The sequence below is a fragment of the Lepidochelys kempii genome, chromosome 1 (genome assembly GCF_965140285.1).
Source record: "Lepidochelys kempii isolate rLepKem1 chromosome 1, rLepKem1.hap1, whole genome shotgun sequence".
Lineage (NCBI taxonomy): Eukaryota > Metazoa > Chordata > Testudines > Cheloniidae > Lepidochelys > Lepidochelys kempii.
In genome coordinates, this window is record NC_136380.1 from 120,155,979 (window position 1) to 120,169,607 (window position 13,629).

The following is a 13,629-nucleotide window of genomic DNA, read 5'->3' on the forward strand; positions in this document are numbered from 1 at the left end:
CAACTACTTTAATTACACAAGAAGTAGGGCATCTGGGGAAAGTATATTCTTATATATTAAACAAATACTTTTATATGAACCTCTACAAATTCTAGTTGATCCCCAGCAGAGGTAGTGTGTATAAAAGGGAAGTGAATGAATTGGTAAGTCTGGTGGTGTCAAGAAGTGTGATTGCCTGAGCATGTGGGAAAGGATTTCTGCATCAGAAAGTTCAAGAAGGGTTTTGAGTTTGGGACATTTTTCAAAAGGAAAAAAAATTACTATCTGGATGAGTTGAGGAAAATATTCAATTTTTCTTATGTCCTGGCACATGTAATTTGGGTTGGATTGGGTTTAAAAACATGTATCCTTAGCTGACACATTAAGTCAATGCCAGTAAGGCTTTTTTAATACAGTTGTATCTTTCAGAAGGTAAAAAAGTAAAAGTCTGTGAACGTATACACTTAACATTTATAAATAGTCAAATTGAAAAAGTTATATGTAATGTTCCCATCTAAAGACCGCCATTGCTAGCTGGTCTTCCTTTCTACCATATTGTAATTTGCTTCTGCCTTGGCTTTCTGTGGCTTGAGGTCTGATCTTACTCCCACTGAAGTCCATGAAACAATTTTGCCACTGATTTCAGTAGGATCAGATTGGTCCTGAAATTAGTCTGAGGTTTCCTACCTCTGCCTTCTCATAGGGGAATGGTTAACAACTGACACTCCCAGTGTTTTTTCTTTTGAGGTGTGAAAGAGAATAAATATGTTCATAACAGATGAAATACACACCCATGCAATTATATACAGAACACAAAGAAAGCAACAATCTTCTCTATTTTCAGAGTTGCCCCGCAACTTGGCTGCTGAGCAATATGCTTCTCAAGTTTACCATTCTCTCAGCTCTTCTGCTCCCAGGTGCAGGACAATCAGATTCAGAGAAAATGGCAAAATAAACAGAACAGAGAATAAATAGCAGCAGTGAAGGTTTTCTGAAGTTGCTGGTCAGTGTGATTTTTCTTTTTATTGTTATATTGTACTTTTGCAGTTGTTTCTGTCAAACAATTTAAATTGGCAAATCCAGTTTTTGTTTGAACAAAGCAGTAAATAAACTTGCACCTTTTTATATTTTTTCTGTTGTGAAAAAGGCTGTCTTAATTTGGCATGTGCATAGTTATTAATGAAGCCTTTTGGGGGAAAAATTGTCTAAATATGGATAAGCTAATCTACTTATACTACTAAGCATTTTTAATGTGGCTATTCCAATGGGCACTTGCCCTTAGACAAGATTGTGGCTATTTCTTATGCACTGTAATACTTTCTTTTTAAAATGTATGGTGAGAAAAGTGACTATGTAAAAAACATAACTACTCCTTACTCTGCAGAATCGCTTTCTTGACTCGTCTTTTGATGTGGCAATAGGGACTCCACAGTAAAGGTTGGAACGAATGTCTTGTTATGACTGATTTTTACACGCTCCCTATCTTTTCCAGAAAGAAAACAATATCCCTGAAGGCAGAGCTAGGGGTGGAATTGGGGATGTGGGAGGAGCTGGGCCTAGAGGTGGAGCTGGTCTGGGATTGGGGAGGGGATGTGGGAGGAGCTGGGCCTAGAGGTGGAGCTGGTCTGGGATTGGGGAGGGAATGAGGGCAGAGCAGGGAGCGGAGTGCAGGTGGAACTGTTCTGGGGGTAGCGAGGGAATGAGAGGAGAGCTGGGAGGGGGGCGGAATGGAGCAGTGGCTTGGGTTGGAGCTGGTCTGCGCGTGGGGAAGAGATGAGGGCAGAGCTGGGCCTAGAGGCAGAGCAGGACTGGGGGCTGAACGGGGCGGGGAGAGGAGTGAGACTGGGCGCAGAGCAGGGCTGGAAGTGTGGCACTACCTCCCCACCCCCATGGGGGTTGGCCCCAGCCCTGCCCAGGGGTGGATGCACCTCACAATTTGGGAACCACTGATTTAGGTGGTGCAGCATGCCTTTTAACACCTCAGAGATCTACAGCATTGGTGTACTCACTAGCCCATCATCACGTGGACAAGATGGTTCAAGTACCAGCTCAGGTTTTGTCCTCCCTGGACTGGTGGCTAGAACTTACGAATATTTGTGAGGGAGTTCATTCATTTGCAGGTCACCAGGAGTGATCTCTTTGACTGGATGTGTCTAGGTCCATTTTCCAGCAACAAGGAACTTCCTAGATGGACCTGTTTGCACCAAGAGGAAACAGAAATGTCATATTGTTGTTCTAGCATGGGTCACTACCTGGGTTCACTGTTAGCCGACGGCCAAGGATGTTTGGTGAGGTGCCAGCTATGCCCGTTTATACCATCCGTGACTTTAACCACTAGGACGCACTGTCCCTTCGCGGCGGGCAGCCCGGGCTAGGCTGACGGATGCCCCAAGGTCCTAACCACCCGTGACTTTAACTGCTAGAGCTCAGAGCTCCTTCGCAGCGGGCAGTCAATACTGACTGACAGGTGCCCCAATGGCAGCACTAAGAGCCTCTCCACACCCGTGACTTTAACTGCTAGAGCTCAGAGCTCCTTCGCAGCGGGCAGCCAGGATTGACTGACAGGCGCCTCAAGAGTTTGCCCCGTGGAGGCGGTACAACTCAACGCTAGGCTCTTAGTACTCTCACCTAATGGCCAGGCTTTAGAGCCAAAACGGCTGAGGTTCTTTAATTGTGTTGGCTGCTTTACAGTAAACCAGAGAAAACAAGTCAGGCTTATGCACAAATGGTTACCAAAATTTATTAAGCTAGATTCTAATCATGTGGTTACAAAATTGCTAGTGCCTACTTATTTAAATGTAGAGATGTTACACACACAAACAAGTTACAAAACTGAAGCCACAATCCCAAAGAAAGAAAACAAAGTATAGAGCTCTATTTCAAAATATGTGTACACTAAAGATAGGAGATCAGGTGTGGGTGCTTCTTACCCTCCTTGCAGCTCTCGATTCCAGCGGTGCCAAGCTAGGATCGGTCACTCAATTCCACGGAAAGACGAATAAGGGACAAGGCGTAGGGACCCTCTTAGCTGCAGAAGCCTTGGGAGGCTGTCACTTATCTGACCAGCAGATAGATAGTGAAAAGCACTCAAAAATCATGGTGCTGTAGGTCCCCTACTTATACCTCTGTACTCCTTTATTCTCTTTCTCCTTTCTTACGCCAAATTGAGGCTGGTCTGTCTAGGTGATGCCAGCTTTCGCAAGTAGTTTACACTTGCAAGGGAGAGAAACAATAAGTGTTGACTACTGGACATTTCTTTTATCAGGGTAAATATTTTCCCACCTAGGATGTTGGTGTGTGTGCATCACCCTATTTAGTAGGGGCTAAGAGCCATGTCTGTCACAGGGCCTCTGCCTGCTGTGAGCTTAATCGTTGTATATGTTCCCAGAGGCACATTGTAGCAGCACACCTGTGCTTTCACAGCTTCAAAGGCTGTGCTGGAATATATGTTAAGTGCCCTGTTCCGGCTTCCTCCTGTGTTTCCAGCAATGCTGGTCTGAGGGGGGGGAGGGGGGGCTGGCTGTCTGGCTACATTCACTGTCAGATGCTTTCTTCTTTCCCTGGTCAAAAGCCTGTTGTATGCCTTCCCTCCAGGTCTGTTCCTGGCTACAGTCTTATCCAAAGTCAAGCAAGATTTCATTTACCGTATTCCAATAGCCCCAGCATGGCCTCATCAACTTTGATTTTTGACTCTATTAGCCCTATCGGTCAGACCTGTGTTGTTGCTCCAAAGAGATATGGATGTGATCTCCCAGGCCCCTGGCCTCCTCCTTCATCCCAACTGTCAGGTCCTCTACCTGACAGCGTGAATTCTTTACCATGTGGGCTGTACATGCAGCTGCCAATGAATTACATGGGCTGCATCCACACAACATATATAGTACCTGTATGGCCCTGAGGATGTCACATGGGCTGTAGCTATGTGCCGATTGGGCTGCGGATTGAGAACCACTGACTTACCTTATTAAATGGAAGAGATTCTCTATCTGATCCATACAAAGAGGCATCCTCCCTGGTCAAGCTCTCATTTGCCATATCTCAGACTATCTTATGTTTCTGAAACAGCAAAGATTAACTCTTAGTTCTTCTTCGAGGGGTGTCCCTGTGGGTGCTCCACTTCAGGTGTTGGTGTATCCCTGCACTTTGATCAGAGAATTTCAGCAGCAGTGCTCGTCTGGGTTGTGCATATCCTCTCCCTGTCTTGCGCTGTTGTCAGCGCCTACCTCGTGCCACGTGACCAGTCCCCCCTCGGTTCCTTCTCAGCTGTCCTCTGCCTGAGACACAGCTCCCACCAGTGTTAAGATTGATAGCTATACTTAGTTTTAGAGTAGTCTTTAGTACCCTAGTTATGTTTACTTATCCTTTTCTCCCCATTTCTTTTCCTTTTTTTTAATATTTTTTTCTGTTCCCCTTTTTACTCCAAGTTTGAATACCCCTTAGCTTAGTTAGTGTTCATCGTTAGCGTTGAACCACTATACCTTGAGCCATGCCCAGTTCACTGGGCTTCAAGTGTTGCCTTTCCTGCCGAGAGGTGATCCCAGTCTTGAACAGGCACTCTGTGTCTAGGGGAGACACACGTTCCTCAAAAATGCTCTTGTTATGCCAATAAAATAAAAACCAGCAGGATCTTATTAAAGGGGAAAAGGCAAAATACCACATTTATTGTGAATACAGAAAGAATCATAGTAAGCAGTTAGTTATAGCTATAACATTCCATTCAATCTCATATTTATTCACACATTCATTCATTCATTCATACACACACACAGGTTCGGCAAGGTTGTTACCAGCCTTAGAGTTGCTCATGCCAAGCCACTGGCCAGGTAGCCTGGACATGAGGAGGGAGCAGGGCCTTGTCAGATGCACATCTGATGCTCCTGGAAGTTGGTTTGCAGAATCAGACCCCAAAGTTCTCACTTTCTAGAGTCCATTTTTATAGGAATTTTTTCCTATGCCAGTCTATGGGAATTGCTTCATCATGCTGTTGCTGAATCAATCAGCAGATGTCACATTCCTGACGGCTCCGTGCTGCCAGATGTTATCTTGTTCTTTGGTTCTCCCATTCTTTAGGCTGTTGGGTGGATTCCAGTCTGCGCTCTGGGGATCCTCTGGTTATTTCCACTTGATGCCTTCTTCAGCTGATGGACACTGCATTTGTAGGCTGGCACCTCCCTGATCATTTAGTTATTATCCACACCAAGCATCCATCCACATACATCCTCTATCTCTATTTTAATCACAACTGTTAACAAAGCGAGATGAATACAACAAAAGGGCAGGGAGTCTCTGGGTGCTGTTTCTGTTGTTACAGAGTATTGCTTTGAGTCTCTCTCTGTGTGAGTAGTTGTTACGAAGAATTGCTTTGAGAACAGACTCTGTCTTAGAACGTACTAACACAATTAGCAGCTTGCAAGTTTCACGCATAGAGGGAGAGAAACCGTACCAAAAACCAAGAGACCTCTTAATTAGTAATACCCTGGAATTTAAACTATGGGGACTCAAACTCATTTGTGATTTTAATCAGAACTTCTTTAATATGATCCAAAACTCTCACTGCACCAATCTGAAGGACAGAGATCTATGTCTCAAACTTTGGTTAATGGAGAAGTCTATGCACCCAGCATCTGATCCAGGTCTGCAGACACACACCCCCCCCCCACCAATCACCCTGGACAGTGTTCCCTGGTGACTTCACCTGCCTCACAGCAGAAGGTTCACTCCTCCAAAAAGGCAGCAAGGAAAAGGGCTTTGACTTCTCCTCTCATGGACTGGACAAAAACAACAGTCTCTAGCCCGTTCCTCATCCTCAGTACCGACCACACCACAGCTAAGTACTTATGAGGCACCGGGATCTTCCGGTACCACACATACAACGAAAGCCAGTGACCGTAAGTGGGCAGGCTCGGAGTCGAGGAGCAAACAGAAACCTACCTCCTCCACTACGACACCAACAAAGCTTCCTAAAGATGTGGCACTGAAACACTCCATGCAGGTTATGGCACCACCTCCTCTTCCAATAGTGCAGCGCGCCCCAATGCCAGCACCAACAACTACAATAGCACTGTTGGCACCGACCACTTTGGTACCGAAACCATTGGCACAGCACCTTTTCCTACATCATGTGGACTTCCATGTCTCACTGATGTCTCATCAATGCTGGAATCACATCTCTTCGGCACTGATGTTTCTCCAGCATGCACAGCACTGTGTCAGCCCACTTCACCTCTGCCCCCTCCATTCGCTTTCGAGGAAGAAGATAGTGAAGAGGAGGGTGCCTTCTCATCTCACCACTCTTCTCCCATTCAATCTACTGCAGTGCTGGGTCCACCTGTATAGCCTAAAGCTCATGACAGGGCTGACACCCAGACCTAGTGTGGCCCCGTATGGATGCCACCGCCTATACCATTCCCCACTCAGTGGCCCTACTGGGACCCCTGGGATGGGGGGCATACAGGCGACAGTACCCCAGACCCCCGAGCTTATACAGGGAGAGGATTAGATCTCCCCCACCACACTCAGTTACTGCACCTTCAGAGCCCCCTTTGAAGAACATGAGGAGGCCCGGGAACAGGACACAACACCAACAACCAACACTTCTTCTTCATTGCCAAAGGAGGTCATAATGCCCAATCCTCTGGAGATCCCTCTAGAGGAGGCCCCAGAGTCCAAGCACAAATTAATGAACATTCTCCATACATCCTCCTCATCAAAAATTGTGCTTCCCATAAATGACACACACATGGAGCCAGCCAAAAACCTATGGCAGACTCCAGCTACGATACCGCCCACCTGCAAGAGAGTGGATAAGAAGAACTATGTTCCCTCTAAAGGACTAGACTTCTTATTTTCTCACTGCACACTGAACTCGCCAGTGGTCAATGCTGTCAATCAACGAGGCAGACAATGAGCCAGATCCACCCTGTATGACAAAGAGTGGAAATGTCTGGATCTCTTTGGCCGCAAGACCTATTCATCTGCCACTCTTCAGTTCCAGATTGCCAGTTACGCTGCCCTAATGGTGAAATACAAACACCCAAATTATTCCAAACTCGCTGAATTTATTGACGACATACCGGAGGACAAAAGAAACCAATTTAAGTCCATCATTTGAAAAGGCTAACTCCTATCCAGAACCGCCTTACAGGCATCTCTAGATGCGACTGATACAGTGGCACACTCCATGTCTACTGCCATAGTTATGTGCTGGGCTTCGTAGCTACACCTGTCTGGCTTCCCAAGGGAGGTACAATCCACTATGGAGGACCTTCCGTTGGATGGCCAGAAGGGTAAATACTATCCCACTCAATGTACGCCTCACAACAGACGCACTACGACACGCAAAGGCAAAGACAGAGACCTCCAAAGTGTCACCAACCTCCAACTCAATCATCATCATCCTGCCAGCCCTCTGCAAAACAACAATTTTGAGGGTTTGGTTGAGGGCCCGAAAGACCTCCCCCATTCTTCAGTGCTGACACCATCACTAACCATCTCCTATTTTAGATACTGCTTGACCCCTTTCAATGCAGCGTAGCAATCCATCACCACGGACGAATAGGTTCTAGAAATAATCCATTCAGGTTTATATGATACCATTCATCTCCATCCCACCCATCCACCCTCCCTCTTCAGGGACCCCTCTCATGAACACCTTCTACAGAAAGAAGTAAACCACCTCCTACCTCTGGGTGCCGTGGAACAGGTACCATCATAACACAGAGGGAAGGGTTTTTACTCCCACTACTTCTTAACCCAGAAAAAGAATGGCAGATGGAGGCCTACTTTAGACCTCTGAAAATTCAACAAATTCATAAGGCTCTAATGGTTCAGGATGGTCACATTAGCAACAATACCACCAGCACTGGAACAGGGGGACTGGTTTTCAGCCCTTGACCTCCAAGATGCCTATTTTCATGTAACCATGCATCCCGCACATAGGAGGTTCCTCAGATTTACTCTAGGGACAGAACACTATCAACACAAGGTTCTGCTGTTTTGCCTTTCAACAGCACTTTGGGTGTTTTCCAAAGTGCTCGTGGTAGCGGCCACACACCTCCAGAAACATGGAGTGACAATTTTTCCCTATCCGGACTATTGCCTATTAAAAGCACCACCCAGGCAGATGCCATAGCCACTACATACACAACAATCACCCTCCTCTCATGGGTGGGACTACAACTCAGCGTACAAAAATCAATGCTGACACCTGTGCAGACACTGGACTTTATCGGGCTGCATCTCAATGCTCTCGAGGCCAAAATGTCACTATCACCAATCAGATTTATCATAGTCAATCTGATCTCCTCCGTACGGAACAGCCCACAGAGATCAGCACAGAGCTGCCTCCAGCTATTCGGTCATATGGCAGCAACCACATTTATGGTACGACATGCGTATCTTCACATGCGCTGCCTTCAGGGTTGGTTAAGAACCATCTACATACCACACAAACACAGCCTAAACAGAGGCCTCGTAATACCACTCAAAATCAAAGACTCGCTAAACTGGTGGACACAACCCAATAATGTGTGTGTGGAAGTCCCTTTCAAACAGACTCCAACTTCAATGATTCTCACAAGCGACGTCTCTTTGATAGGCTGGGGAGCTCACCTACAACATCAAACAATTCAAGGCAGGTGGTCTCCTACCGAGACACTGTAACACATAAATAGACCATCCATAGACCTCTTTGTGACCTCCCAGAATTGCAAATGTCCACAATTCTTCTTGAGAGCAAGGTTGCCCCCCCCCCCACACCGTTCCTTGGACGACACCTTTCTCTTCAAATGGAACGTGCCTCTGCTATCCCTCTGCTATCAAAGGTAATACATAAAATAAGAGCTGACAAGGCCAAAATCATCCTGCTAGCCCCCACGTGGCCCAGAGAAACTTGGTACTCGTACCTGTTGAGGATGACTGTATGTGCACCGTGTACTCTTCCACTCTTGCTGAATCTTCTCTCACAAGATGCCAGACAGATTTACCATAGAAACCTACAGAGACTCACCTGAGAGCATGGCTCCTACTAGGCTCCAGCACGGCAAACTGACCTGCTCAGAACAGGTGAAAGACTTATTAGTAAACAGTAGGACAACCACATGGACTACTCACCTGCATAAATGGAAGAGATTCACCATCTGGTGCCAAAACAAGTGAGCCCAACCTGTGTTTGCCCCCTTTCCAATGATTTTGGAATACACGCTAGAACTAAAGAACTGCAGCCTATCCCTTAGCTCACTTAGAGTACACCTCACCGCTATTACTGCTTTTCACCATAAAGTGATGAGATATTGATATTTGTCCAGCCTACTGCCAAATATTTTCTTAGGGCATCAGAAATGTCTACCCTGAAATACCTATCCCACCTTGGGACTTGAACTTGCTACTATGCTGCCTTACTGGGGCCCATCAAACCATCAGCAACATGCTCTGTCAATGCAGATGGCCTTCTTAGTCGCAATCACATCCTCCCAGTGAGTGGGAGAGTTAAGAGCCCTCATGGCACACCCACCATATAACATCTTTTTCAAAGAAAAGGTCACCATAAGACCTCACCCTAAATTTTTACCTAAAGTATCCTCCTCTTTCCACTTGAACCAACCAAACCATCTTTCTTAGTTCTTCCCCAAACCTCATAGAAGCAAACAGGACTCAGTATTACACACCCTGGATGTCAGACGCACACTAGCATTCTACCTTGAGAGAACCAAGACCTTCAGAAAGTCACTGAGATGTTTTATTTCAACTTCGGAATGATCTAAAGTTTCCGCCATTTCCAAGCAGAGACTGTCCAAATGGATTTCTGGATGCATTCACCTTCGCTACCAACAGCATGACATACAACCCCCACTAGGGATCCAAACCCTCTCTACCAGGTTATCATCCTCAGTAGCTTTTCTCAACAATGTACCGATCATGGACTTTTGTAAAGTGGACATTTGAGTGTCCGCATACACATTTACAAAACACTGTACGATAGATCAGAGCTCAAGATGGGGCGCGTTGGTAGGGCTTAATATACTATCATCAATTACCTACGCAACTCCAAAGCCCCTTCTGCCCACTAAGGGGCACTGCTCCTCAGTCACCTGAAGTGCAGCACCCACAGGGACAATCCTCGAAGAAGAGAAGGTTATTCACCCTGTGCAGTAACTGAGGTTCTTTGAGATGGTGTCTCTGTGAGTGCTCCACTACCCACCCTCCTCCCCTCTACTTCAGAGTTCAATCTATGGATTTGGTGGTGGTGAAGAAACTGAGGAGGGGTCTGGTCACGTGGCACTATATAGGCACTGACAACAGCGTGAGATGGGGAGAGAGCATGCACGACCCAGACGAGCACTGCTGCTGAAATTCTCCGATCAAAGGTGCAGGGACACACCAACATCTGAAGTGGAGCATTTCGGGGACGCCATCTTGAAGAACCTCAGTTACTGCACAGGTGAGTAACCTTCTTTTCCATCAGAGTCCATTTGGTGGCTATCTCAGCTTTCCACCCTCCCATGGATAACCAATAAATTTTTTCAAACCCTACGTCTATCAGATTTCTAAAGGTTTTGCTTAGATTTTACTCGTAGGTTCATAACCCAGTTCCAGTGGAGCTTAAATTTAGTGCTAGCAAAGTGGAAGGGTCCCCGCTTTGAGCCCTTAGTGACTTGTTACATCTGTCTATGAAAGTGGCTTTCCTGGTTGCTATAACCTCAGCCAGGAGAGTAGGGGAGCTGTGAGCTTTAATATCAGAGCCTTTCTATACAATTTTCTTTAGAGACAATATTTTTCTTTGACCTCACCCTAAATTCCTGTCTAAAGTGGTTTCCAAATTTCACATGAATCAAGTGATTTTATTTACCAAATATCTTTCCAAAGCCCTTTTTGAGTAAAAGGGAAGAAAAGCACCGTACTCTAGAAAGTAGAAGAGTTTGGGCTTTTTACCTGGATTGGACTACACCATTCAGGTCTTTGTCTCTATTCTTTGTCACAGTTTCAGGCAGAGTAAAGGGCCACACAGTATCCCCCCTAGAGCAGGGGTGGGCAAACTTTTTGGCCCAAGGGCCACATCTGGGTATGGAAATTTTATGGCAGGCCATTGATGCTCATGAAATTGGGAGTTGGGGTGTGGGTTCTCAGGTGGGGCCAGAAATTAGGTTCACAGCCAATGGGAGCTGCAGGGGAGGCGCTTGAGGCAGGGGGAGTGTGCAGAGCCCCCTGGCTGCTCCTACACGTAGGAGCCGGAGGGGGGACATGCTGCTGCTTCCAGGAGCCATGCGGAGCCACAGCATGCGCAGAGCGGGGCAAGTCCTGGACCTGGCTCCCTGGCAGGAGCTCAAGGGTCAGATTAAAACATCTGAAGGGCCAGATGTGGCCCCCGGGCCATAGTTTGCCCACCTCTGACCTAGAGGATCTCTGCCTGGATTTCCAGCTGTATTCACTTATGTACTGATTGGGTGATGTTACACCTCTGAGTAAAGTGGTGGCTCACGCAACCAGGTTCCAGGTGGCTTTCATGGCCTTTCTGGTTCATGTTGTCTTTCTGGATATTTATAGGGCAGCAACCGGGCCATGGCACTATATCTTTGCCTCTCACTATGCCATCTCTCATCAATCTACACACAATGCCAGATTCAGAGGAGTGGTTCTACAATCCATGTTAAAGTTGGACTCTGAGCCCATCTTCAATTCATACTGCTTATGAGTCATTTACAGTGGATGGACGTGCAATCACTCAAAGAATAAAAAAGTTACCTATATTTCCGTAACTGCTGTTCTTTGACACGTGTTGCACATGTCCATTCCACGACCCACCCTCCTTCCTCTCTCTATCACAGTCTTTCTAGTAGGAAGAAATCGAGACGGGTCAGGACAGGGGTCCTTCATTCTTGTCTGCCCTGAAGTGAGGTACCAGAGGGCACTCATGCTGCCCTAATGGTTACTGTTGAGGGAAAAATCTCTGACGTGCACACACTTAAATTAGAATGGACACATGCAACACATCTTGAACAACAGTTACGGAAAGGTAGGTAACTGTTTTTTCAGTTACATCAAGGCTGAGCAAGTTCCAGGGTCAAGGACCTCTCACTGAGCATATTTTAACTTTGTCCCCCTCCCATTTAAACTGAGGTCTGGTAGCTTAAGAACTTTTGATCACAACTGCTGCTCTGTCACACAAAAAAAAAGCCAAGACCAAGTCCTTTTAAGACTTTATAAAGGTCAAAGCCAACACCCTACATTTAAGCCAGACATTCCTCGCTACTTTTCTAACTAACAAAAGTTGCCTCTTGACTTCACCTATTCAGATGAATTGTACTTCAGTATCCTATGTCAACACAATTCTTAAAAACATTCTAGTTACTGGCTCTTTAAAAGGAGAGTGATGTTTGAGCCAGAGCATATAGTTTGGCTTTCATATGCCAGCTTGGGTTTTCATGGCTGTGAGTTAAAGGGAATATACCCAACATTTCTCCCTTTAAACAGAGCTACTTTAATGTGGAAGCCATTGATGGACAACCAGGGACCATCCATCATTGTCCTTTTTGTAACAACTTTTCAGACTACATCCACATTTTAGTAATGAAAGATTCTTAACTGATGGAAAGTGCTACTAAAGTCCTCCATCCAAAGAATGACCCTGAACTGAATGGACCTTCCATGGGACCAAAACGGTCTCTCCATGATCTTATTGCTAAACTGCCACATATCGGTATCAATACTAGTTTTTTCTTTAAATGAATATTTGTCTTCTAGTCCCTGAAATGAGTGGTAAGCTACTAAACAGCCATCAGCCGATAGTGAATTGGATTCCAATCTGACTAAGCAGATTCCATTACCAATCCCCTGAGCAAATCAGTCCTCCAACTCAAATTATAATTAAGTTTTAAATACTAATTTAGTGGCTAAAAGGTTCCACTCTACCCTTGGTGTAGCAACTCCAACTGATGGCTCTAGTTTAAGAACATAAGAAAGGCCATACTGGGTCAGTATCCTGTCTTCCGACACTGGCCAAGGCCAAGTGTTCAGAGGGAATGAACAGAACAGGTAATCATAAAGTGATCCATTCCCTGTCACCCATTTCCAGCTTCTGGCAAACAGAGGCTAAGGACACCATCCCTGCCAGTCCTGGCTAATAGCCATTGATGGACCTATCGTCCATGAATTTATGTAGTTCTTTTTTGAACCCTGTTACAGTTACATCCTCTGGGTAGCAAAAGGCAATAGGTTGACTGTGCAGTGTGTGAAGAAATACTTCCTTTTGTTTGTTTTAAACCTGATGCCTATTAATTTCAGTTGACCCATAGTTCTTGTGTTATGAGGAGTAAAGAACACTTCCTTATTTACTTTCTCCACACCAGTCATGATTTTATAGACCTCTATCACCCCCCCCTTAGTCATCTCTTTTCCAAGCTAAAAAGTCCCAGTCTTATTAATCTCTCCTCCTATGGAAGCTGTTCCAACCCCCAAATCATTTTTGTTGCCCTTTTCTGAACCTTTTCCAATTCCAATATATCTTTTTTGAGTTGGGGCAATCACATCTGCATGCAGTATTCAAGATGTGGACATACCATGGATTTATAGAAAGGCATTAAGATATTTTCTGCCTTATTATCTATCCCTTTCTTAATGATTCCCAGCATTCTGTTTGCTTTTCTGACTGCCTCT

The 13,629-nt window shown here is 45.6% G+C and overlaps 1 protein-coding gene across 6 annotated transcripts in view; it reads left to right on the forward strand.

Moving 5' to 3' along the window:
* Positions 1 to 13,629, forward strand: part of TSGA10 (testis specific 10) — a 200,730-nt gene that overhangs the window by 84,754 nt on the left and 102,347 nt on the right. The window contains exons 20-21 of one of the 6 annotated variants that reach the window (XR_012159883.2): positions 824 to 982; positions 1,364 to 1,427. The exons of 4 other annotated variants lie outside the window; for them this stretch is intronic. Coding sequence is in view for 1 of the 2 variants with exons in the window: in XM_078853876.1 (XP_078710002.1) it covers positions 824 to 848 (25 nt within the window). In the remaining variant the exon portion in view is untranslated. Of the gene's footprint in view, positions 1 to 823; positions 995 to 1,363; positions 1,428 to 13,629 lie in introns of those variants that run through there. One more of the 6 variants, XM_078853876.1, reaches the window with a different exon arrangement.